Source organism: Ranitomeya imitator, chromosome 2, assembly GCF_032444005.1.
Source record: "Ranitomeya imitator isolate aRanImi1 chromosome 2, aRanImi1.pri, whole genome shotgun sequence".
NCBI classification, from domain to species: domain Eukaryota; kingdom Metazoa; phylum Chordata; class Amphibia; order Anura; family Dendrobatidae; genus Ranitomeya; species Ranitomeya imitator.
In genome coordinates, this window is record NC_091283.1 from 252,063,668 (window position 1) to 252,088,726 (window position 25,059).

Here is a 25,059-nt window from a genome sequence, read left to right on the forward strand (position 1 = left end):
TCAAAGTGCTTACCACACATCTAGATAAGTTTCTTAGGGGGTCTACTTTCCAAAATGGTGTCACTTTTGCAGGGTTTCATTGTTTAGACACATCAGGGGCTCTCCAAACGCGACATTGAGTCCTATCTCAATTCCAGCCAATTTTGCATTGAAAAGTCAAATTTCCATTTTTTTCACAAATAAACGCAGGTAATATCAAAGAAATTTGACAACTATCATGAAGTACAATATGTACAAGAAAACAATGTCAGAATCTTCAGGATCCATTGGAGCATTCCAGAGTTATAACCTCATAAAGGTTCAGTGGTCAGAATTTAAAAATTGGCCCGGTCAATAACGTGCAAACCACCCTTGGGGGTAAAGGGGTTCAGAGAAATTAATTCATTGGATTCATTCATTCATTCATTCATCAGGGGACTATTTAATATTGACCTACTGTATATTCAAGCGAGACTAGCCGAAAAAAAACTAAAATCATGTATCATGTTTTCTGAAACAGAAAACTAGCCACATATTGGAAGATCCCAGACCTCAAAATATATACTTCGTAAGTTTATAAGCCACTCCAGTGTCAGGAATAGATAGCATGTGAAAATACAGTATATACCGCTCAGGGAACACTTAACTTTCAGAGATAATCTCCATATTCATACTAAATAATGGCACAGATCTTCCAGACATTATGATTGCACACATCCCTAGTCTTTATAACAATATTGTACTCATTCCTTGACAGACCGCAGCATGGCCATTACTTAGAAGCTGCTATTGATCTTTGGAGCAGGTAAGTTTTCCCTAAGTGGTACATATTGGGCCGTCTGAAAACGGAGTTTAGTCTAGGACAATTTGTCTGCACTACTAATTAACAGCTGTTACAATACCAATCTAGGGCAGTCCCTATAAGAGAAAACACAAGAATTATACTGTATTGTCACATACTATCTATTCCTGACACTGGAGTGGCATATAAACTTACGAAGTATATAGTTTGAGGTCTGGGATCTGCCAATATGTGGCTGGTTTTCTGACTATTTCAGATAAAATGATTTTATTTGTTTTTTGTCTAGTCTCACTTGAATATAGATCAGTATTAGTCTACCGATGAGGATGATGAAACCCGTAGAAATGAGAGGCTTGGAGAGTGAGTGTGTATACGTCACCTCACCCTATATACTGAATTGTGGGGTACATGTTTTTTCTATTAGTCTCCTACTGACTAACTTTCAGGGGGTAAATTATGGATATAGTTTTACATTTGGAATTAATAAAGTTTAGTTTTATCCTTTTGTCAGCAAACATGAGGAATGACAAGGGACAACCCATTTAAGAAGATTCAATTTTGGCTAAAACTATTCCAACATTATGAACATAAAAAAGGCTTCTCTCCTATGTGACGTCTCTGATGTTTATTAACAGCTGATTTCCAAGTAAAATATTTCCCACATTAAGAAAATGTAAAACGCTTCTCCTCTGTGTGACTGCTCTGATGTCTACCAAGAAGCACTTTCCATTTAAAACATTTCCCACATTCTGAACAGGAAAAAGACTTCTCCCCTGTGTGAGTTCTATGGTGACTAACAAGATGTGATTTCTGGTTAAAACATTTCCCACATTCTGAACAGGAAAAAGGCTTCTCCCCTGTGTGGGTTCTTTTATGGCGATCAAGATCTGATTTCAATTTAAAACATTTCCCACATTCTGAACAAGAAAAAGGCTTCTCCCCTGTGTGAGTTCTCTGGTGACTAACAAGATTCCCTTTCAGGATAAAACATTTCCCACATTCTGAACATGAAAAAGGCTTCTCCCCTGTGTGAGTTCTTTGGTGTCCATCAAGATTCCATTTCTGGTTAAAACATTTCCCACATTCTGAACATGAAAAAGGCTTCTCCCCGGTGTGAGTTCTCTGGTGGTTAACAAATTGTGATTTATGTGCAAAACATTTCCCACATTCTGAACAGGAAAAAGGCTTCTCCCCTGTGTGAGCTTTATGGTGATTAACCAAATCTGAAATCCGGTTAAAACATTTCCCACATTCTGAACATGAAAAAGGCTTCTCCCCTGTGTGAGTTCTATGGTGATAAACCAAATCTGATTTTTGAATAAAACATTTCCCACATTCTGAACATGAATATGGCTTGTCTCCTGTGTGGATTCTTTGGTGCGTAACAAGATTTCCTTTCATGATAAAACATTTCCCACATTCTGAACATGAAAATGACTTCTCCCCTGTGTGGGTTCTTTGGTGTGTAACAAAATGTGATTTCCATGTAAAACATTTCCCACATTCTGAACATGAAAATGACTTCTCTGTTTTAGGAGCAGTTTGTTTTTTAATGCCTCTTTTGTGAATTTGATTTTCCTTAGTAGTCAGTAATGAAACAGAAGATGGGACCTGTTTCATAGGATCAGATGACAGATCTTTGCTGTGAATGGATGATGATATATCTGGAGTAACAGCAATCACTTCAGTTGTATCTTGTAGGATCTCAAGATCATCAGATTTAAAAACTGAAGATGTCAACTGTCCCTCTGATCTCCTGGTACAGTCATCTGCTAAGATAAACAAATAATTTTTTAAATAAAATATCCTTGAGTTTTTGAACATTTCTACTTAAACTGTCCATAAAAATGGCAAGCTATGTAAAAAAAAAACTTTAATTATTTATCCAAGACAATGACAGTTCACAGTCTAATAGAAAAACTTGTTGGATGAACCAGTAGTGTGTGGTGTTCAACTGTTTTGTTCATTCTGCCTCCCAAATATCGAATAAAAAGAAACCAATCAATGTTATGTTGGTGAAAATAATACTAATTCTTATCTCACAAAAACAATTCCCACTAGTGATGAGCGAATATACTCGTTACTCGAGATTTCTCGAGCACGCTCGGGTGTCCTCCGAGTATTTTTTAGTGCTCCGAGATTTAGTTTTTATTGTCGCAGCTGAATGATTTACATCTGTTGGCCAGCATAAGTACATGTGGGGGTTGCCTGGTTGCTAGGGAATCCCCACATGTACTTATGCTGGCTAACAGATGTAAATCATTCAGCTGCGGCAATAAAAATTAAATCTCTGAGCACTAAAAAATACTCGGAGGACATCCGAGCGTGCTCGACAAATCTTGAGTAACGAGTATATTCACTCATCACTAGTCCCCACTCAAGTCCATCATCCGTCAATGGAAAAACAGAGGTTCCCACACTATTAGTGGCTCAAAGGTTGTTAAAAAGCAAGAGTTTCTATAAACCAATCCAGAAAAATCCGCTCTCATTTCTGAGTCTTGCAGTGTGCTCAAACAACATTTAGGATCCCTGTATTTAGCAATCTTATAGTGAGAAGAATCCACTTAATTTGCAGTGTGTGTCTCCTGGAGCACAATCTGGGCACTATGTGCTGGGTAATAAAATGGCAAATGTGTAATTTTCACTCTCCAACATCCACTGCGTGTTCATTTCTGGAAAGTGGCTGTGGAGTCAAAATATTAATTCCTCCAGCACACGTGATCAAAATTGTTGGTACCCCTCATTTAATGACAGAAAAACCCACAATGATGATAGAAATAACTTGATTCTGACAAAATTAATAATAAATTAAAAATGTATGAAAATGAACAAATGAAAGTCAGACATTGCTTTTCAACCAGGTTTCCACAGATTTTAAAAAAAAATAAAACTTATATGCCTGGACAGAAGTGATGGTACCCTTAACTTAACAGCTTTGTGACCAACAATGTAGATAAACTTTGGCGCTAGCAGGGCTTTGTGCAGCGCCGACGTTTGTCCACGGTCGGCGGTTTTGTGCTCATTGGGTCCCCCACCTTATAACGAGGGGATTCCGGCGCACAACGCTTCATGGGACCCCTGACCTCATCGAGACCTGATTGATTAAGGTCCTGATGACGTCAGTGTCACACCAGCCAATGAGAAAAATCACTAGGAAAGTGTGTTATAGCAACGAACTTTCCCGGGCGATCTGCTTCATAAAAACGCTGTTTCTCCTCAGATCTCCTGTCAGTGAGAGATTAGAGGAGAAACAGTGTTACAGGTGCAGCTGGCAGCAGCTGTGTCAGTCAGTGATCTTGTTATAAAGTAAAAAAACAGATAAGGCAGGTTAGGGTTAGTGCTATAATTAAGGTTAGTGTTGGGGATAAAGTTAGGGTTACTGTCAGGGTTACTGTTAGGCAAAATTTAGGGTTACTGTTAGGCTAGGGTTACTGTTAGGCTAAAGTTAGGGTTAGGGTTTAATCTAAAGTTAGGGTTAGGCTAAAGAATTAGGCTTTTCTCAATTGTCTCGCCAATAATTTGGTGTGGTCAGTCTTGTCACTTGAAAGTTTTCTATTAGCTTGCTAGAGCATATTGTCCTACAAACAAATTTATATGCGTCTCAAGTCATCAGTCAGAATCCATGATCCTATTATGCTAGGTCAAATTTATGGACACCAACTAATGTCCTAGAAATGAAAAATTTATAGGTCTTACATTCGCTATGGGGCTTGTTAAAAAAAAAAAAAGGAGCATTCGGTCCTATTGGTCCAACTGCCCTGTTCAAGCCACCCCAATGTTTTCTGCCGCTCTTCTTAGGACCCGTTATGAAATGCTCATGAGATTTTGGCATTTTAACGACAATAGTCAATGCCTGCCCAGAAATTCCCCAGATCATGACAGAATATTCAAAATCAGACCCATCATCAAAGACTTGACAGACAAGTTCTTAAAGCTTTACACCCCAACAGAAAACATTTCCATTGATGCGTCCCTTGTAAAATTCAAAGGAAGACTGCACCTCAAGCAATTTATTCCTTCTAACAGAGCAAGTTTCGGAATAAAGCTCTATAAAATGTGCGAGAGTTCAACCGGATATACATCAGTTTTTTGCATTTATGAGAGGAAAGATGGCCAACTAAACCCACCAGGATGCCCTCCTTATCTGGGGACATCTGGAAAACCGTTTGGGAGCTGATAACTCCATTATTACAAAAAGGCTACAATCTGTATGTTGACAACTACTACACCAGCAAACCCCTATTTAAAAGTCTTTTTGAACATAACATGAGGCCTTCTGGGACCATTCGCAAAAACCGTCAGGGGTTTCCACAATCATTGGTAAAAAATAAGGTCCGAAAGGGGCAGTCAGGGGCTTTACACAATGGATAGATGCTTGCCCTTAAGTATAAGGATAAAGATATTTTTATCCTGAGCTCGATCCACACAGATGCCACAAGGGCTACTGCGGACCAACAGGGATCCACTACTCGAAAACCTGTGTCTGTCATTGACTACAACAAATATATGGGGGGTCCGGACCTTGCAGATCACGTTCTACAGCCATACCGGGTATCAAGAAAATCATATACCTGGTATAAAAAGTTAGTCATTTATTTGTTTTAGGTGGCCTCATATAATTCTTTTGTGTTATACAAAAAAAGCCGGAAATGCAGATACTTTCCTTGATTATCCCCGACAATCCTTTAGAATCTGAAGATGTCAGAAGACTCACTGAGGGACATTTTATTGCACTAATTCCAGCAAAAGAAACAAGAAAGAACCCCCAGAGAAGATGTTGTGTATGTTCCAAGAGAGGAATGAGGCATGATACCCGCTATTATTGCCCACAATGCCCATCATTGCCGGCCTTATGTCTCCATGGCTGATTTACAATCTCCAGAGACACAAGCTGGGCACAATATATTGGGCACTACAATGACATTTTTGCAGTTTTTGCACTAAAACTTCCACTACATGTTACTGGAAATCATCCATGTAGTGAAAATGGTCACTATATCCAGAGATGAATTCCCAGAGGGGTGTCATTTCCAAAATGTGTTCACTTCAGGGGGAATTCTGTTGTTCTGGCACTTAGCAGCTCTCCAAAGTGCCATAACAGTAGAATCCTCCCTGAAGTGACCCCATTTTTGAAATGACACCCCTCTGCGAATTCATCTATGGGTGTAGTGACCATTTACCTATCTACCTATTTTAACCCCAGATTTTACATTGTAAAACAACATTTTAGTGGTAAAAATGTAATTATTTTTTCTTCACTGCCCAATGGTGTAATTTTCTATGGAACAGCTGTGATGTCAGTTTGCTCACTGCACCACTAGAAGAATTCATTCAGGGAAGTATTTTGTAAAATGCAGTCACTTTTGGGGGCTTATGCTGTTCTGCCTCCTCAGGGGCTCTGACAATGTGACATGTCACCCACAAGCAATTCCAGAAAAATCTGCTCTCCAATATGGTGCTCCTTCCCTTCTGAGCTCTGCCGTGCGCCCGAACAGTAGAATTCACCTACATATGGGGTATCGACGTTCTCAGGAGGAATTGACCAACAAATTGTATGGAGCAATTTCTCCTGTTACCCTAATGAAAATCCAAAATATGGAGCTAAAAAGATTTGTGAAAAATGTTATTTTTTTCTTCTTTCCACAGCTCTACATTATAAACTTCTATGAAGCACCTGTGGGTTCAAGGTGCTCAATACACATCCAGATAACTTCCCTAACGGGTCTAGTTTCCCAAATGGTGTCACTTGTGGGGTGTTTCCACTGTTTAGGCACATCAGGGGCTCTCCAAACATGACATGGCAACCGCTAATTATTCCAACATATTATACATTCAAAAAGTCAAATGGCACACCTTCCCTTCCGAGCTCTGCCGTGAACCCAAACAGTAGATTTCCCCCACATATGTGGTATCCGCGTGCTCAGGAAAAATTGCAAAAAAAAAAGTATAGTCCATTTTCTCCTGTTACTCTTGCGAAAGTATAAAACAATTAGGTCTAAATGAAAAGTTTTGTGAAAGAAAAGTAAATGTTTATTTTACCATTATCACAAAGTACAATATGTCACAAGAAAACATTCTCAGAATCAACAGGATTTGTTGAAGCGTTAGAGTTATGACTTCATAAAGTGACACTGGTCAGAATTGAAAAAATTGGCCCGGTCACGAAGGCAAAAACAGGCTCTGGCGCGAAAGGGTTAATATTTGGTGCACAACCTTTTGAGGCAATCGCTGCAATCAAACGATTCATGAAACTGTCAAGGAGACTTCTGCACCTCTCGACAGGTATTTTGGAGGGAGGTCGGCTACAGTCCCGTGGATCCTACATTTCTGAATAATATCTGCAACTGTAGTCACAGGAACATCAAGCTGCTTGGAGATGGTCTTATAACTTTTACCTTTAACATGTTTGTCTATAATTTTCTTTCTAATCTCCTGAGACAACTCTTTCCTTCGCTTCCTCTGGTTCATGTTGAGTGTGATACTCACCATGTCACCAAACAGTACAGTGAGTATCTGTAGCCCTATATACAGGCCACTCACTGATTCCAAGATTGTAGACACCTGTGACGCCAATTAGTGGACACACTGCGATTTAACATGTCCCTTTTGTCACATTATTTTCACGGGTACCATCATTTCTGTCCAGGTCTATTTCATGAGTTTTATTTATTTTTTTTTAATTCTGTGGAAGCATAATAATAATAATAATAATAATTTTTATTTATATAGCGCCAACATATTCAGCAGCGCTTTACAAATTATAGAGGGGACTTGTACAGACAATAGACATTACAGCATAACAGAGATCACAGTTCAAAATAGATACCAAGAGGAATGAGGGCCCTGCTCGCAAGCTTACAAACTATGAGGAAAAGGGGAGACACGAGAGGTGGATGGTGAAGCATGGTTGAAAAGCAATGTCTGACTTTCATTTGTTCATTTTCATAGATCTTTAATTTCTTCTTTCTTTTGTCAGATTCAAGTTATTTCTGTGACCATTGTGGGTTTTTTCGTCATTAAACGAGGAGTACCAACAATTTTGACCACATATGTATAGATTATATCCCTCAGTTAATAATTTATAAAATGGAATCACTTTATGGGGATTTCAACTATTCTGGTTTTCTGTCATTTAGTCATATTAGGGCTTCTGCATATGGTGTGTCCAATCTCATCTGGGATCTGTTCCTGCTGTCCAGCTGGAGTAAACTGCTCCCTACTTCAGCCAATTGGAAAGTACCACACCCTACTAAAGCTCAAAGCACATGGCCGGAATCTGCCAGAAACAGCCTTTGTTCTCCTCTGGTTCAGTCCTCTGTGCTCAGCTTGTGGCTTGTGTATTTGTTTCCTGTTGTGACCGTGGCCCGTTTACTGACTACTCGTGTCTTCTGATTCTGTATTCTGTCCTTCTGGTTCTGACCCAGCTACCTGACTATTCTTCTTGCCATCTAATACCACAGAGCAGCAGGTAACACCATGGTCCAAGCCTAGGGGTCCCAGTGTAAGTCCAGATCCATGTAATGGTGTTAAAGGGCGATGAGCAAGGCAATCCTTGGGATATGGAAAGCAGAGAAGATAGTGCCAAGCGTGTTCATGGTGGAGATCTTTTGAGCTGCCAGTTGACCATGAACATTGCTCCCGATACATTGTGTCTGCAAACTATTCCAGCTAGATCTGCATTCAAACAGCTAAATGGCGCTCCTTCCCTTCTGAACACTGCCGTGTGCCCAGAGAGTAGTATACAATCGTATGTAGGGTATTGTGAGAAGTTGGAAAATAATTTGTAAGATCCATTTGTTTTCTATTATCCTTTGTGAATAATTCCAAAGTTATCTCCACATAAAGCGACACAGGTCAGATTGTAAAAATGGGGCCTGATTAAGAGCACAAAACTGGCTGCGGGAAGAGGATAAATCAGAGTATTCTGGACATTACTGTAATCAAAAACTGACTACAGACAATAACATCTACTGAAATGCTCAAACTGAACAGTCTCCATCAGTAATAAATGAGCAGCTAGTGGTGAAACCTCTCTGGGGGAATTAGAGCACGGGGCTCGGTGACTTCACAATCTAAACTATGGAAGCTCCAATATTTTCTGTCAGATGAGTTTCAAGAAGAAATATTACACATTTAAAGAGAACTGTGTATAATAGTGCAGAGCGGAGAAGTCTTAAAGGGAACCTGTCAGCAGGATTGTGCTCAGTGACTACAGACACTGTCAGGTCGGTGCCGTTATACTGATTACACTGATACCTGGTGATGAAATCCGTCTTGTGGTTGTAGTTTTATCTGTATTTGTAGTTTTCAGTTAATGAGATCCTCGTCCTCTGGGGCGGGGCTGCGGGCGGGGCTTTGTGGTGCTCTGATTATATATTCATCTCTATTGGCTTATGATAGGTCGCTGGTCCCTCACTGACCTGCCCCCCATTTTTACATAATGCATATAATAGCAATGATAAGTAGATGCGCAGTAGCATCTATAAGTAAGAGATAGATGCTACTGGACAGGCGCCGCTGATGACATTTTGCTGGATGTAATTTTTCTTCCTAAGCCTCATAATAGCCACAATATTATAGGCATTATCAACAATAATATCAACACTATTTTATGCATTCTGCAAAAATTGGGGGCAGGTTAGTGAGGGATCAGCGACCTGTCATAAGCCGATACAGATGAATATGTAAACAGAGAACTACATAAAGCCCCGCCCACAGCCCCACCCCAGAGCACCACAAAGCCCCGCCCCAAAGCTCCACATAAAGCCCTGCCCCAAAGCACGAGAATCTCATTAACTGAAAACTACAAATACAGATTACACAACAGTAAACCAGAGTTGCATTCATTTATGGTGGACCATTGGAGCTACTATGAATCCTGACCAGAAGATTAGAGGCAATATGCAGCGCCCCAGAGACCTGGTCGTTGCAGTATGGCACTCTACCGCTAGGGGAGTAGCGGTACGTCTGATGGCACTAAGGAGTTCTCCTGACCAGGTATCAACAGAACACATTACACTTCACACTCCGGCCACTAGGGGGAGAAAAAGGCTTTATTTATTGGGCCACTCCTCACACTGGTAAAACTAGGTGCTGGGGAGGAAGTTAGTTAGAAGCTGACTGGGTTGGACCCATGCAACATCCCGTGGCAGGGGGTGTTGCAGGGAGAAGGCACAGGGGGGCCCCTGTCGGGCGTGGGAACCTGGCAGGTGCCTAGCGAACAGAGCAGAACGTAACGGAACCGCGCCTGCACACCCTGCGGCGGTATCCTAAGAAAGAGACACGAAGGGAAGGATATTGTGGAACAGTGTAAACGAGATCAAGCACAAAGGAGAGCCAGTAAGAGTCGTGCCGAGAGAGACAAAGGCAACATCTTACTGAGGCGCGTAGTCGGTGGCCGGAACACCGTAGGAGTAACTGACTTCAGGCCTTACTTCAAACTCCGCTGGACAGCTAGTCATAGGTTGGCTGTCTACCTTACTACACCTACGAAAACATAGGGGGCAACATTGGGAGAGGGGCGTCTCTAGGGTCCCGGAAGACCTCCAAGCCTTCCCGTCATATGGGTGGCGTCCTAGCCATAACATATCTGGGGGACGTTAGAAACTAGCAACATCTGGAACCAAAGAACGAGAGAGAGAGCTGTAGAGAACGAACGAGAACAGCAGTTGTGAGGACTATTCCGAATGCTCAGCAGGATAGGACTACAACACACAGGCGCTATTGGTAGGCAACGATTTCCATCTGTGAAGGAAACTCTGGACGTGCCCATCGGACCGGCCGGTCTCTGAGAGCCCTGTTAAACGTACTCTGGATTGAGGATCCTGAAGCCTTCAGTAAAGAGGTAAAGAGACTGCAACCTTGTGTCCTCATTATTGACTGCACCTCACACCATTGCCACCTACACTGTTATGATCTGGTGGTTTAGGAACAACATGAGACAAGCTCTGAAGGAAGTGGTATCTGTACTGACCGCAGACCCTGAACCTAGCAGCGCAACTAGAAATAGCCGTGGGGGGTACCTGACGCTTCCTAGACCCCTCGGCACAGCCTAAGATCTAACTTCCCCTAAAGATGGAAACAGGAAACCTATCTTGCCTCAGAGAAAATCCCCAAAGGAAAGATAGCCCCCCACAAATATTGACGGTGAGAGGAGGGGAAAATAACATACGCAGAAATGAAATCAGATTTTAGCATAGGAGGCCAGTCTAGCTTGATAGATAGGACAGGAAAGGATACTGTGCGGTCAGTATAAAAACTACAAAACAATCCACACAGAGTTTACAAAATCTCCACACCTGACTAAAGGTGTGGAGGGTAAATCTGCTTCCCAGAGCTTCCAGCTAACAGAAAAAATCCATAATGACAAGCTGGACAAATATAGAATGCACAGAACAATAAGTCCACAACATGTGGACTGAAACGAGCAAAGCCAGAACTTATCTTTGCAGAACTGGTCAGGAAACAAGGAGAATCCAAGCAGAGATGTGAATCCAGCTAGGAACATTGACAAGTGGCATAGGCTGAAGAAAGAGCCAGACTTAAATAGCGGAGCAGAAGAGACGATAAGTGAAGGCAGCTGATGACAGCTAACTCCAAGGAGCAACCATACCACTAGAAACCACCGGAGGGAGCCCAAGAGCGGAATTCACAACACTACACCCCCGGGAAGCCCTGGGGACATGCTTCACCTGTGGGAAGTTATACCATCCGGCTGCCATTCCATCACCCCAGCGGACCCCATAGCAGCGTCGGTCACCCTGACCGAACACCACAGGTGGCGTCACGAACCCCTGACAGACTGTTCCACTACTTTCATTGGACGCCCCTTAGCAGGGTTGCGGACCAGGTCTAGCCACCGTGACAGCCTCAGAACCTAACCAGAGAGGCCCGGTACCGAAACACGTGGCCCTGTGTCTGGGGGCGATCCAAATAATATTGCTCCCCATTTCAGGAGAGATTGTGCAGTAATCTGAATTTCTTATTATCAAAAACAATGTAATTTATGAGGTGGAGTGAATCCATGAAACCATGGCTGGAGCCAACACATCTCCTGCAGGGGGAATAAATGTATATTCCAGCCATCAGCCACGCACAGCTCAGAGATATATCATGGCACCGGTGTGATGGGTTTATGTAGATTATCACAATCCTCCTGGAAGTTAGTCGGTTTTATTACAAATTGAAAAGTCAGGATAAAGGGAAACTCTGTTATTGTCCAGAAATTCACACTTGGCCTCACTGCACATTTAATGTTGTCGATCATAAAAGTGAAGTTTGGCCAAAAAGACTGGACCTGGTCTTGTAGGGACCATATGATCACATTCAGCAGCACAGAAGGGAGAGAAGGGAGATTCATCCGATAAGATCTCAGGGTTCTAGGAAGCCAACAGCATCATTACCCTTCGCTTTCTTTTACAGGCCCATCATAATATCTTGTCAGCACATTCTACATACGTTGTCATTTGGCTTTGCAATTCACAGATCTAGGCAGGTAACAGCGTCTCCTAAACCCAGGGGGTAGGTGGATCTACCAGGTTGTAAGCTCTTTAGAAAAGGGCTTTCAATGCCCAAAGTCATTTGAACAGTTTTGGGTGGAGGAGAATGTTGTGGTCTAGAGGCAAAATGGTGATCATGGTAATACGGCCGGACTACACCACCGATAAAGCCGCCACAGCCGGTGATGAGAAGAATCTGTGACTTCTCTGCATTTAGTGGTCACTACTCACCTGGGTAGTCATATGTGGGAATCTCCTCTTTATACCGCTCATCCTCCCTCACATATGTCTCTGTAGTATTAATATGGGTCAGATCTTCACCCTGAAACAAATATTGAAAAAGTCACCGACAGATGGAGAAGTCACATCTATGATCAGCTCTAATCCTGCCATCTCCACCGCTCTCATTACACAAGTATAAAATATATAATACTGGTGGATAAAACAAGACTGAGCACAACACCTTCACCGGCGTCTACACATCATAGGGGAGATCTCCTGACACCTTCTCTCCATCTACCTGATGGTCCTGAGGAGCATTGGGATCTTCTTGGTTACAGTCCTGTGGAAGAAGAGGACGGGGACATCTCTCTGGTGTTGTCCTCTTACTGGATAGATCTGGAGGAAACACATACAGGGAGTGAATTCATTCTTTACATACAGATAATTATAGGCCGTGTGTATTTAGTCCTGTCTATTACCTGGAGATGTGAGGGGCTGGGGAACCTCCATTATGACGTTCTTGTACAGATCTCTGTGTCCTTCTAAATACTCCCACTCCTCCATGGAGAAATAGACAACAACATCCTGACACCTTATAGGAACCTGACACATACAATGATACCGTCATCCCCCGATCCCTTCATAGTGTTACTGTATAATGTCCCAGCATTCCCAGCACTGTCACCTCTCCAGTCAGCAGCTCAATCATCTTGTAGATGAGTTCTAGGATCTTCTGGTCATTGATGTCCTCATGGATCAGGGGGTGAGGTGGAGGCCCCGTGATTGGGCTCAGGGGTCTTCCCCTTCCCTCAGACACAGGGTCCTGACAGCGATCACTAGAGGTCTTCTTCACCACTGTGTAATCCTGGTAATGGAGAGACACATTAATAAATCTCACTACAGACATTTCCAGAGTCCTCACCTCTCCAGTTCTGTCCATCTGTTATTCCCATAGATAAGAATGATGTAATGTGACGTCATCAGAATCTCTCACCTCTCCAGTAAGCCGGAAGAGGATCTCTAGGGTGAGGTGTAATATGCTCTCCGCCATCTTGTCTCTGGCCATATCCATCTTTGATGGGTAAATCAGGAAAATGTTCTTTTGTAGAAGATCTTCACTGAGAGGATCCGATATTTTAGAGACCTGAATCAGAAGATGAGCCAATATAACATCAGAAGAATCCTGAAAAATTAGGAGGAAAAGGGAGTACTTAGGTTAAAAAGAGTATTTTATTGTGAAAATTTAATAAAGTGTAACACACAGTAAAAATTACAACAGGATGACACGAAAGATCAGGAGTGCCATATACCCCACGTAGCTGCCAGTATCACATAAATCAGGAAGACATGCCATAATGAAAGTGCTAATATAGAGCAATAGTGTGGTCTAATTGAATAAATTGTACAATAGCACTTCCCTGCAGCCAGCACCAAACAAAATGAGTAGCACTAAAGAAAAAAAAATGAAGTGCTGACCCAAAGTAACCATATACCGTACTCGTCAAAGCAAATACTGTAGCTGTAAATTGGGCTTACCAGCAGCTAACACCAGAATGGGGTGGATGGCACCAGAGGAATCCAACAGAGCCCCCAACGTACGTTTTGCTTGTTTGTTTGTTGCTTTCTCAAGGGGATAACTCTTACTGCACACAAGGACCTTTTTATCCCATTGGTGACTCATCTAACGCCGGTCAATGTTATGAAAGGCAATTCAGTACTACAATGGACATAGCGGTCAGAGCACATACAGTGATCTGACAATAACCCAAAATCATAGAACGAGCTCTGAGACGTGGGAACTCTGCAGACCGCAATCCCTAATCCTCTCCAAACAACACTAGAGGCAGCCGTGGATTGCGCCTAACTCTGCCTATGCAACTCGGCACAGCCTGAGAAACTAACTAGCCTGAAGATAGAAAATAAGCCTACCTTGCCTCAGAGAAATACCCCAAAGGAAAAGGCAGCCCCCCACATATAATGACTGTAAGTTAAGATGAAAAGACAAACGTAGAGATGAAATAGATTCAGCAAAGTGAGGCCCGACTTACTGAATAGACCGAGGATAGGAAAGGTAACTTTGCGGTCAACACAAAACCCTACAAAAACCACGCAAAGGGGGCAAAAAGACCCTCCGTACCGAACTAACGGCACGGAGGTACACCCTCTGCGTCCCAGAGCTTCCAGCAAGCAGAAAAAAACAAACTGACAAGCTGGACAGAAAAAAACAGCAAACAAATAGCAAAGAGGAACTTAGCTATGCAGAGCAGCAGGCCACAGGAACGATCCAGGAGGAAACAGGTCCAATACTAGAACATTGACTGGAAGCCAGGATCAAAGCACTAGGTGGAGTTAAATAGAGAAGCACCTAACGACTTCACCACATCATCTGAGGAAGGAAACTCAGAAGCCGCAGTACCACTTTCCTCCACCAACGGAAGCTCACAGAGAGAACCAGCCGAAGTACCACTTGTGACCACAGGAGGGAGCTCTGCCACAGAATTCACAACAGTACCCCCCCTTGAGGAGGGGTCACCGAACCCTCACCAGAGCTCCCAGGACGACCAGGATGAGCCATATGAAAGGCACGAACAAGATTGGGAGCATGGACATCAGAGGCAAAGACCCAGGAATTATCTTCCTGAGCATAACCCTTCCACTTAACCAGATACTGGAGTTTCCGCCTTGAAACACGAGAATCCAAAATCTTCTCCACAATATACTCCAACTCCCCCTCCACCAAAACCGGGGCAGGAGGATCAACAGATGGAACCATAGGTGCCACGTATCTCCGCAACAATGACCTATGGAATACGTTATGTATGGAAAATGAATCTGGAAGGGTCAGACGAAAAGACACAGGATTAAGAACCTCAGAAATCCTATACAGACCAATAAAACGAGGTTTAAACTTAGGAGAGGAAACCCTCATAGGAATATGACGAGAAGATAACCAAACCAAGTCCCCAACCCGAAGTCGGGGACCCACACAGCGTCTGTGATTAGCGAAACGTTGAGCCTTCTCCTGGGACAAAGTCAAATTGTCCACCACATGAGTCCAAATCTGCTGCAACCTGTCCACCACAGTATCCACACCAGGACAGTCCGAAGACTCAACCTGCCCTGAAGAGAAACGAGGATGGAACCCAGAGTTGCAGAAAAACGGTGAAACCAAGGTAGCCGAGCTGGCCCGATTATTAAGGGCGAACTCAGCCAAAGGCAAAAAGGACACCCAGTCATCCTGATCAGCAGAAACAAAGCATCTCAGATATGTTTCCAAGGTCTGATTGGTTCGTTCGGTCTGGCCATTAGTCTGAGGATGGAAAGCCGAGGAAAAAGACAAGTCAATGCCCATCCTACCACAAAAGGCTCGCCAAAACCTCGAAACAAACTGGGAACCTCTGTCAGAAACGATATTCTCCGGAATGCCATGCAAACGAACCACATGCTGGAAAAACAATGGCACCAGATCAGAGGAGGAAGGCAATTTAGACAAGGGTACCAAATGGACCATCTTAGAGAAGCGATCACAGACCACCCAAATGACTGACATCTTTTGAGAGACGGGAAGATCTGAAATAAAATCCATAGAGATATGTGTCCAAGGCCTCTTCGGGACCGGCAAGGGCAAAAGCAACCCACTGGCACGAGAACAGCAGGGCTTAGCCCGAGCACAAATCCCACAGGACTGCACAAAAGTACGCACATCCCGCGACAGAGATGGCCACCAAAAGGATCTAGCCACCAACTCTCTGGTACCAAAGATTCCAGGATGACCAGCCAACACCGAACAATGAACCTCAGAGATAACTTTATTCGTCCACCTATCAGGGACAAACAGTTTCTCCGCTGGGCAACGATCAGGTTTATTAGCCTGAAATTTTTGCAGCACCCGCCGCAAATCAGGGGAAATGGCAGACACAATTACTCCCTCTTTGAGGATACCCGCCGGCTCAGATACACCCGGAGAGTCGGGTACAAAACTCCTAGACAGAGCATCCGCCTTCACATTTTTAGAGCCCGGAAGGTATGAAATCACAAAGTCAAAACGGGCAAAAAACAACGACCAACGAGCTTGTCTAGGATTCAACCGCTTGGCGGACTCGAGATAAGTCAAGTTCTTATGATCAGTCAAGACCACCACGCGATGCTTAGCTCCTTCAAGCCAATGACGCCACTCCTCGAATGCCCACTTCATGGCCAGCAACTCTCGATTGCCAACATCATAATTTCGCTCAGCAGGCGAAAACTTCCTGGAAAAGAAGGCGCATGGTTTCATCACCGAGCAATCAGAACTTCTCTGCGACAAAACAGCCCCTGCTCCAATCTCAGAAGCATCAACCTCGACCTGGAACGGAAGCGAAACATCTGGTTGACACAACACAGGGGCAGAAGAAAAACGACGCTTCAACTCTTGAAAAGCTTCCACCGCAGCAGAAGACCAATTGACCACATCAGCACCTCTCTTGGTCAAATCGATCAATGGTTTAGCAATACTAGAAAAATTGCAGATGAAGCGACGATAAAAATTAGCAAAGCCCAGGAACTTTTGCAGACTCTTCAGAGATGTCGGCTGAGTCCAATTATGGATGGCTTGGACCTTAACAGGATCCATCTCGATATTAGAAGGGGAAAAGATGAACCCCAAAAATGAAACCTTCTGAACACCAAAGAGACACTTTGATCCCTTCACAAACAAAGAATTAGCACGCAGGACCTGAAACACCGTTCTGACCTGCTTCACATGAGACTCCCAATCATCCGAGAAGATCAAAATGTCATCTAAGTACACAATCAGGAATTTATCCAGGTACTCTCGTAAGATGTCATGCATAAAGTACTGAAACACTGATGGAGCATTGGCAAGTCCGAATGGCATTACTAGATACTCAAAATGGCCCTCGGGCGTATTAAATGCAGTTTTCCACTCATCGCCTCGCTTAATACGCACAAGATTATACGCACCACGAAGATCTATCTTGGTGAACCAACTAGCCCCCTTAATCCGAGCAAACAAATCAGATAACAATGGCAAGGGGTACTGAAATTTAACCGTGATCTTATTTAGAAGGCGGTAATCTATACAAGGTCTCAGTGAACCATCCTTCTTGGCTACAAAAAAGAACCCTGCTCCCAATGGCGACGATGACGGGCGAATATGCCCCTTCTCCAAAGACTCCTTCACATAACTCCGCATAGCGGCGTGCTCAGGCACAGATAAATTAAACAGTCGACCTTTTGGGAATTTACTACCAGGAATCAAATCGATAGCACAATCACAATCCCTATGCGGAGGTAGGGTATCGAACTTGGGCTCATCAAATAAATCCCGGTAATCAGACAAGAACTCAGGAACCTCAGAAGGGGTGGTGTTATGAAAGGCAATTCAGTACTACAATGGACATAGCGGTCAGAGCACATACAGTGATCTGACAATAACCCAAAATCATAGAACGAGCTCTGAGACGTGGGAACTCTGCAGACCGCAATCCCTAATCCTCTCCAAACAACACTAGAGGCAGCCGTGGATTGCGCCTAACTCTGCCTATGCAACTCGGCACAGCCTGAGAAACTAACTAGCCTGAAGATAGAAAATAAGCCTACCTTGCCTCAGAGAAATACCCCAAAGGAAAAGGCAGCCCCCCACATATAATGACTGTGAGTTAAGATGAAAAGACAAACGTAGAGATGAAATAGATTCAGCAAAGTGAGGCCCGACTTTCTTAACAGATCGCGGAGAGAAAAGGTAACTTTGCGGTCTACACAAAACCCTAAAGAAAACCACGCAAAGGGGGCAAAAAGACCCTCCGTACCGAACTAACGGCACGGAGGTACACCCTTTGCGTCCCAGAGCTTCCAGCAACAAATTAGACAAGCTGGACAGAAAAAATAGCAAACAAATAGCAAAGAAGAACTTAGCTATGCAGAGCAGCAGGCCACAGGAATGATCCAGGGAAAAGCAAGTCCAACACTGGAACATTGACAGGAAGCCAGGATCAAAGCATCAGGTGGAGTTAAGTAGAGAAGCACCTAACGACCTCACCAGATCACCTGAGGGAGGAAACTCAGAAGCCGCAGTACCACTTCCCTCCACCAACAGAAGCTCACAGAGAGAATCAGCCGAAGTACCACTTGTGACCACAGGAGGGAGCTCTGCCACAGAATTCACAACAGGTCACATGATGTGTCTCGGCCAATAGTATTGGTATCTTGGCGCATGTGCCCTGCACTCCGCAGGTCCTACAGCGGCCGCCGGCGTCAGGCACAATCTAGCATGCAGGAAAGCATGTGTGAGAGGCTGGGAAGATGCCGCAGCAGACGAGGAGCCGCTGGATAGACAGGGCACATGCGCGCCACCAAATACTCCCCTCAGAAGTTACCGCAGGGCAGCCCCATATCACTAATTAAATTAATCATACCATAATATCAGACAACACTATTTCCATAAAAATACAGCACATGATAATTAATCCAAAAGTAAATGCGATTGCAAAATCTTCCGATTGATGCAAAGGGTTGGATCCAAATTCAATGGCATATTAAATTCTTCCAATGGGTCAAGCGGCACAGCTGGAGACGTCTGCAAACGGGCATAAGGAGGTCCAAGCACGGAGAGACCTTGATGACGCAGGTTACTGATATTATAAAGGCCAGAGCCCCAAAGGCAGAACAGATTTGGCGCCAAACAAAGGAAAGGGGTGCGGGGAAGAATCTGAGGTACCAGCTCATGGTAAAGTGCCCGAGGCAGCTGGGTGTGGGGCAGAACCCTGCTTACAGGGCATAATGGGGGCATTACACTGTGTGGGGCCAAGAAAGGGGCCCTGTACTAGGAGAACAATCCGCTCCCTCACTTCCTGTCCTCCATAGTTGGCTCGTATGTATCTATTACAGGAAACAGAACAACAACGTTATGATTCTTATAAAGAGTCTCCGTGCAGAAGGGGTTAATGTCCCCGTGCTCAGTAATGGGGAATCTCCACATACCTCCACCTGCAGAGCCGCACTCCACATATATGGCTGCTCTGTGCGCACAGGACCTGTGATGAGGTCACAGGAGGGAGGAGTCAGGGGTCACGTGATCCGCAGTGAAGACGCTACATGGAAACTTCTCCTCAGTCAGTGACATTTCCGCCATTATTCGCCCTCACTACTGGCACAATTACCTCGCGCCGCCTTTTCTACACAATGTTCTGTGTGGAATGTAACGTGTGATTTCTCTGGAGACAAATAGACCCCACACATGAGGGAATTATTACCGGTTACCGGACGTCTAGTATATGGCGGCATATGATTGTGCTATCGCCTTCACACCAGGAGCTAAAATGTCGAAATCTCGCTTATTTACCCCCTTCCAGTGTCCGGCTAAGGCCGGGATCACACATGCGAGAAACACGTCTTGCATGTGAAAACCAAGCTCTGGCGCCGGAACTCCAGAGCGGAGCGTGCGGCCGCATAGCAACACATGCAGCCGCATGCTCCGCTCCCAAGTGACGGCGCCAGAGCTTGGTTTTCACATGCGAGACACGGACGTGTTTCTCGCATGTGTGATCCCGGCCTAAGGGTCATATACAGCCATGCACCTCTCCAGTCGCTGTGGGGTTTTGGTAATAGGATGGAGGGCGACGTCCATGCGTGGACTTCAGAGAGAGTAATAAAATCACAGCTCACCTTCCCTTTAGGGTATGTGCACATGGAGTGCACCACTGCTGCGTACTCGGTACCGGGTCCAGTATTTAAAGGGGATGTCACGGTGGCGACCCGGTCCGTAGCCCTGGGCACCAACATTAAAGGGGAAAGGTCTTTAAAGGGATAAAGTTTATGTTTGTGACGCCACCTTTAGGGGGTCCTCTGGGGTGATGTTATGGCAGCTAGATGGTATAACTTCCCACAGGTGAAGTATGTCCCCAGGGCTCCCGATGGTGTAGATGGAAGATGGTGAGGAGTGCAGTAAAGATCGAGGACACAGGGTTGCAGTCTCTTTACCTTGTTTACTGAAAGGGACACTGTCACCTGAATTTGGAGGGAACAATCTTCAGCCATGGAGGCGGGGTTTTTGGGTGTTTGATTCACCCTTTCCTTACCCGCAAGATTGCCTTGTGCAGGCATGTACTACGGAGGACAGAGAATGAACTTCAATCCAATATTGCAGCCAGCATGCAGCCAGCGGGTAAGGAAAGGGTGAATCAAAAACCCCAAAACCCTGCCTCCATGGCTGAAGATTGTTCCCTCCAAATTCAGGTGACAGTGTCCATTGAAGGCTTCAGCATCCACAGTCCAGATCACCAGATCACAGGGCAGGCAATGTCCGGCCGGCTTGGAGGCAAGTTAGAAGTCTCCTTACCCAGGTGGAAATCAAAAGCTTTCCTTTACCGCCATGGTGTTGTAGTCCCTTACTGCTAAAAGCTCACATAAGGTCCTCACAGATGTTGTCTCGCTCTCTGTCCCCCGGGTACGATAGGACATTACCCGTATGAGTGTTGGCTTGATGCTGTTTATAGGGACTCTAGCGCGCCCCGGCCTCTGAGGGATGCCACCGTGCCTCCTGGGTGTTAGGTCGGACAGCTAACCTAAAGTTTATCTGTCCTGCCGGTCTCTTATGTAAGTCATAGGGTATGTGCACACGATGCGGATTTTGCTGCGGATCCGCAGTGTTTCCGCAGCTGCGGATCCACAGCAGTTTCCCATGAATTTACAGTACAATGTAAACCTATGGGAAACAAAAAACGCTGTGCACATGCTGCGGAAAAAAACGCACGGAAACGCAACGGTTTACATTCCGCAGCCGTTTTACAACTGCTCCAATAGAAATCCACAGTTGTAAAACCATGTTAAATCCGTAGCGTTTTTCAACTGCGGATTTATCAAATCTGCTGCGGAAAAATCCGCAGTAGACCAGAATACGTGTGCACATACCCATAGAGTGCCTTACAATCCTCGGTGTTCTGGCTACCGGTTTCTGCACCTCAGAGGGAGGCTGCCTGCTCGGGGCTGGTCTCCCTCTGATATCCACTCCTGTGCTTTGGTCTCCTGCACGCTTTCTGCAGCCAATTCGGCTTTCTCAATGTCTCTTTCAAGGGACTGCTGCACTGGGGCTACGCAGCTCCGTAAAACCTTCTGATTTGCCTCAGACTGATCCAGTCTGTTCCGTGGCAAGTACTGTTCTGTCTCTCCCTACAGACTACCAATTATATATATATATATATATATATATATATATATATATTGGGAGTCACCTAGCAAGTACGATCAAAAGCTCCCCCTGGTGGCCTGGAGTGTAAATGTGTTGCATGTTTGTGGTACCTGGTGTTAGAAGTCGAGATCCGGCTGCTGCACAGGGGGATCTCAAGCCTTGTATGCTGCAGTCTCCCATTTTACATTGACCGCAGTGGAGCCTGCTCAGCAGAGACGTTGGTCCAGCGTCTCACTCAGTCTGATACTGTGCAAAGGGTTACTGCTGCTTTTCTAGGCTCTGCTGTTGTAGCCTGCACTAGTCAGCAGTGAGCAGGCTTTTCTGGGACTAAGTCCTGCCTTGCACACACTGAGCATGCCCAAGGAAAGACCTCTCATTGGAGGTCAGGGATCACATGCTCAGGTACTGCAGCAGCTATCATTGGTCCTCTAGGAAGGTCCTGAAGCTACTACAGCTATAAAAGGTTTGCATGGCCGCACGGCCATGCGCTAGTGTCACCTCATGTCATGAGCTTATTATTTGTGGTCGCACCTGTATGTGTGTATTCAGGGACCCGGCTTAAATAAGCCCCTAGAATACCGGCACCTCCGGTGAGGAGTGTTTGTGTGCTTTTCTGGGTACGTGACCACTGACTGCCATGAGCTCAGCAGTTAGCTGTGTTCCCCTGTGACGCTAACAGGGCACAGCATCTTATTTCCAGTGACTCTGTGGAGTTAACAGAGTTTGCTTATAGCGCTGCCATTTGCGAGCAGCAGGGTCCTCTCCTGCACGGAGGACCCCGAGTTACGAACGCACCTAGTTATACATACATATATATACTCAGTGTGTTCCACCAACCCTAACACCTGGTTGAAGTTATCCCTTCTTGCCTTCAAGCGTAACAACACTCTCCCCGGGAGGAAAGCAATGCTACTGACACGACCAGGGCCCTGGGGCGCCACATTCCCCCCTGTTAAATCCAGTACTCCCGGACTTGGAAAAGAAGAACAACAATACAAATTAGCAAAAAGACTTACAATTTTTTGAATGCTATAAACTTACGAAACAAGTTAATTATATAAACTAGAGCTTCCCTTTATGGGAGGTGAGGACATTTGAACTTTACATGAACTATTTACATGGTGGATACACTTTTAAGAATAGAGCAATTTAATAAAACAATATAACAATTAACTAACTATGAAAAACAATTACCCGCTATGGGTATACTATCTTAAGGCTTCAAAGTGCAAAACAAGCATTTTATCTTTACTCTTCTTCAAGTAGAAAACTTTAAACCAACCCCCACGAGCTCACTGTATCTTACTCATTTTATTCAGCAGTGCATCACGAGATTTTATTCAGCAGTGCATCACGAGATATCTTCCTATCTATCTGTATACAATACTACCTAACTTCAACTCTCAATTTTATTATTATTCACTATATTAACTCTAATATATTAACCAATTAGCATATAAAGTGCATTTCTAACCAACTCTAGGCACCAGATCAGCAAAGTGCAACGATTTAACATTCCGTTTATGGGTGTAAACAGTATTCAAGTCTTTCAATACTGAGGTAGTGCAATCACTACTCAAGTCAGTCATGAACTTTGCAACAGTAGCAATGATGCGAGGGACCCGTCATTAACCCTCAACGTTTGCCTTGGCCGGGCTACAAGGCGTGTATCCAGACCTGGAATCCTGCCATGCCAGATGGGTTTTTCTTCAGGTCTCTGAAAAACAAAGCAACTTTCAGTGAAATGTTAGAAGCAGTCTTTTTAAAACTTCTTTTTAAAACAATTAGGAAGCACCTTTAAGAAGGTGCAAACTATTTACAATGGAAAGTTTGTGAGCCATTCACTGTCCATGACTCGAGTGTCTTTAAACAAAATGCAACTTTGTAAACATAGGATCCCTTTAAACGTGGGGCCCCTTTAAGTAGAAACCCTGGTGGGTTTAATGAACTTGTGAACAGCAACAGTCAATTTAGAAACTTGTAGCAAAGGCTTACGTTAAATATTTACAGTCATGTTCAGAATTGTTTTACTTTATCTCAGTTGTGGCATCATCCATGGTAGCCCCTGGTATGGTCCAATATAAGGGCAAGCCACAGGCTGTAATTAGAGTTTGCGTGTTCTGAGTATGCATATCTACTGGTGCAGCTGCTACAGTGGAATCAGTGGTGGTGATTATGCACACAGAGGTAGTAGTGATGGTTTGAGGGGTTACTGGCTCCGTGACCGGAGGGATAGTGATGGTATCAACTTTGACGCTAGGTGGCGCTGTTGTGGGTACGCATTTCTTAACATTCTTAGCGTACCAGCCTTTTTCACCCCAGTGACGGGTGTAGGTCACATGACTCCCTCGGTATAGGTCCCGGCCTGAATGTCCTTCCCGGAGATGAGATTCCACATCACGGCTGGTGACGTAGACCTTTGTCGGCATTCCCGACTCCTGAATGAAACCCCAACCTTTTTTTAGGTGGAAGGCTACTACTATACCTCATTTTACTGGGATTTTGTTACATTGTTTGGTTTCAGGGGCCTGCGCTTTGCGTTGGGTGTCACTCCCGCTTTCCTCCTTCCATTTTAGCACCAGACGCTGGTAATACTCCTCCCAGGTGAGGGCTTCAATATGGGACCCTTCCTGTTGGGCCTTCCCAGGGGACCCGATTTGTTCTGCTCTTGGATTTTCCCATTGGAAAACCACCTCCTCAGGGCTCACCTTCAGCGGTGTGCCTATGGGTGTTGGGAGTGGGCCTGTCAGCATCTCGTCGGTGGCGGTAAGAGTCGCCGGAGCAGGGCCTTCATCTGGGGAAGGACCTGTCGCTAAAGCAGGGTCAATGACTGGGGGAGGAGCAGTCGCTGGAGCGGGATCAGTCGCCGGGGCAGGGTCGCTTTCTGTACCTGCGTCTGATGTGGTTCCACCGATTCCAGTCCACTCCGCTGGTGAGGCTTCTGGAGTCAGCTGCTGCACGGACTGCGACTCCTCCAGCGCGATCTTCCTGCACTGGGCCGACTTCCATTTCTTCACTGCTGTCAGCTCTGTGTCTAGAAGCTGGCGGCTCAGCTCCTCCACCTGCGGTTTCAGGTAGTCTGGATCCTCCGGCAGCAGCAGATCTGAGTCCTCAGGTGGCCTGAGAGAGTCCTGGATCACTTCGCCGTCTTTCGGGTACCCGCTGGTCGCCATCTCCTCTTCCGGGTCTACGACCACACAAGCACGCTGCTCCTCTGTCTCCTCGGGGCGGGGCTTCTTCTCCTCCTTGTTCCCGCCATAACACATCAGGAGGCAAACCTCTTTGGCAGATGGGCCAATCCTCGTCGCATAGTAAAATTCATAGGGGGTGTTCATCACTGTTCGCTACTCTCTGGTAGTCTCCTCCCATGG

General features: G+C 44.9%; 1 protein-coding gene across 1 annotated transcript; it reads right to left on the bottom strand.

Moving 5' to 3' along the window:
- Positions 1-1,396: 1,396 nt before the first annotated feature.
- Positions 1,397-19,526, bottom strand: LOC138667356 (zinc finger protein 25-like). The gene is made up of 7 exons (XM_069755584.1): positions 19,483-19,526; positions 13,496-13,684; positions 13,187-13,366; positions 12,981-13,104; positions 12,800-12,897; positions 12,511-12,601; positions 1,397-2,553 (listed from the first exon to the last, which is right to left on the bottom strand). Exons 1-7 carry the CDS (start codon positions 19,507-19,509, stop codon positions 1,445-1,447), a joined length of 1,818 nt encoding a protein of 605 aa, XP_069611685.1. The 5' UTR covers positions 19,510-19,526; the 3' UTR covers positions 1,397-1,444.
- Positions 19,527-25,059: the final 5,533 nt, after the last annotated feature.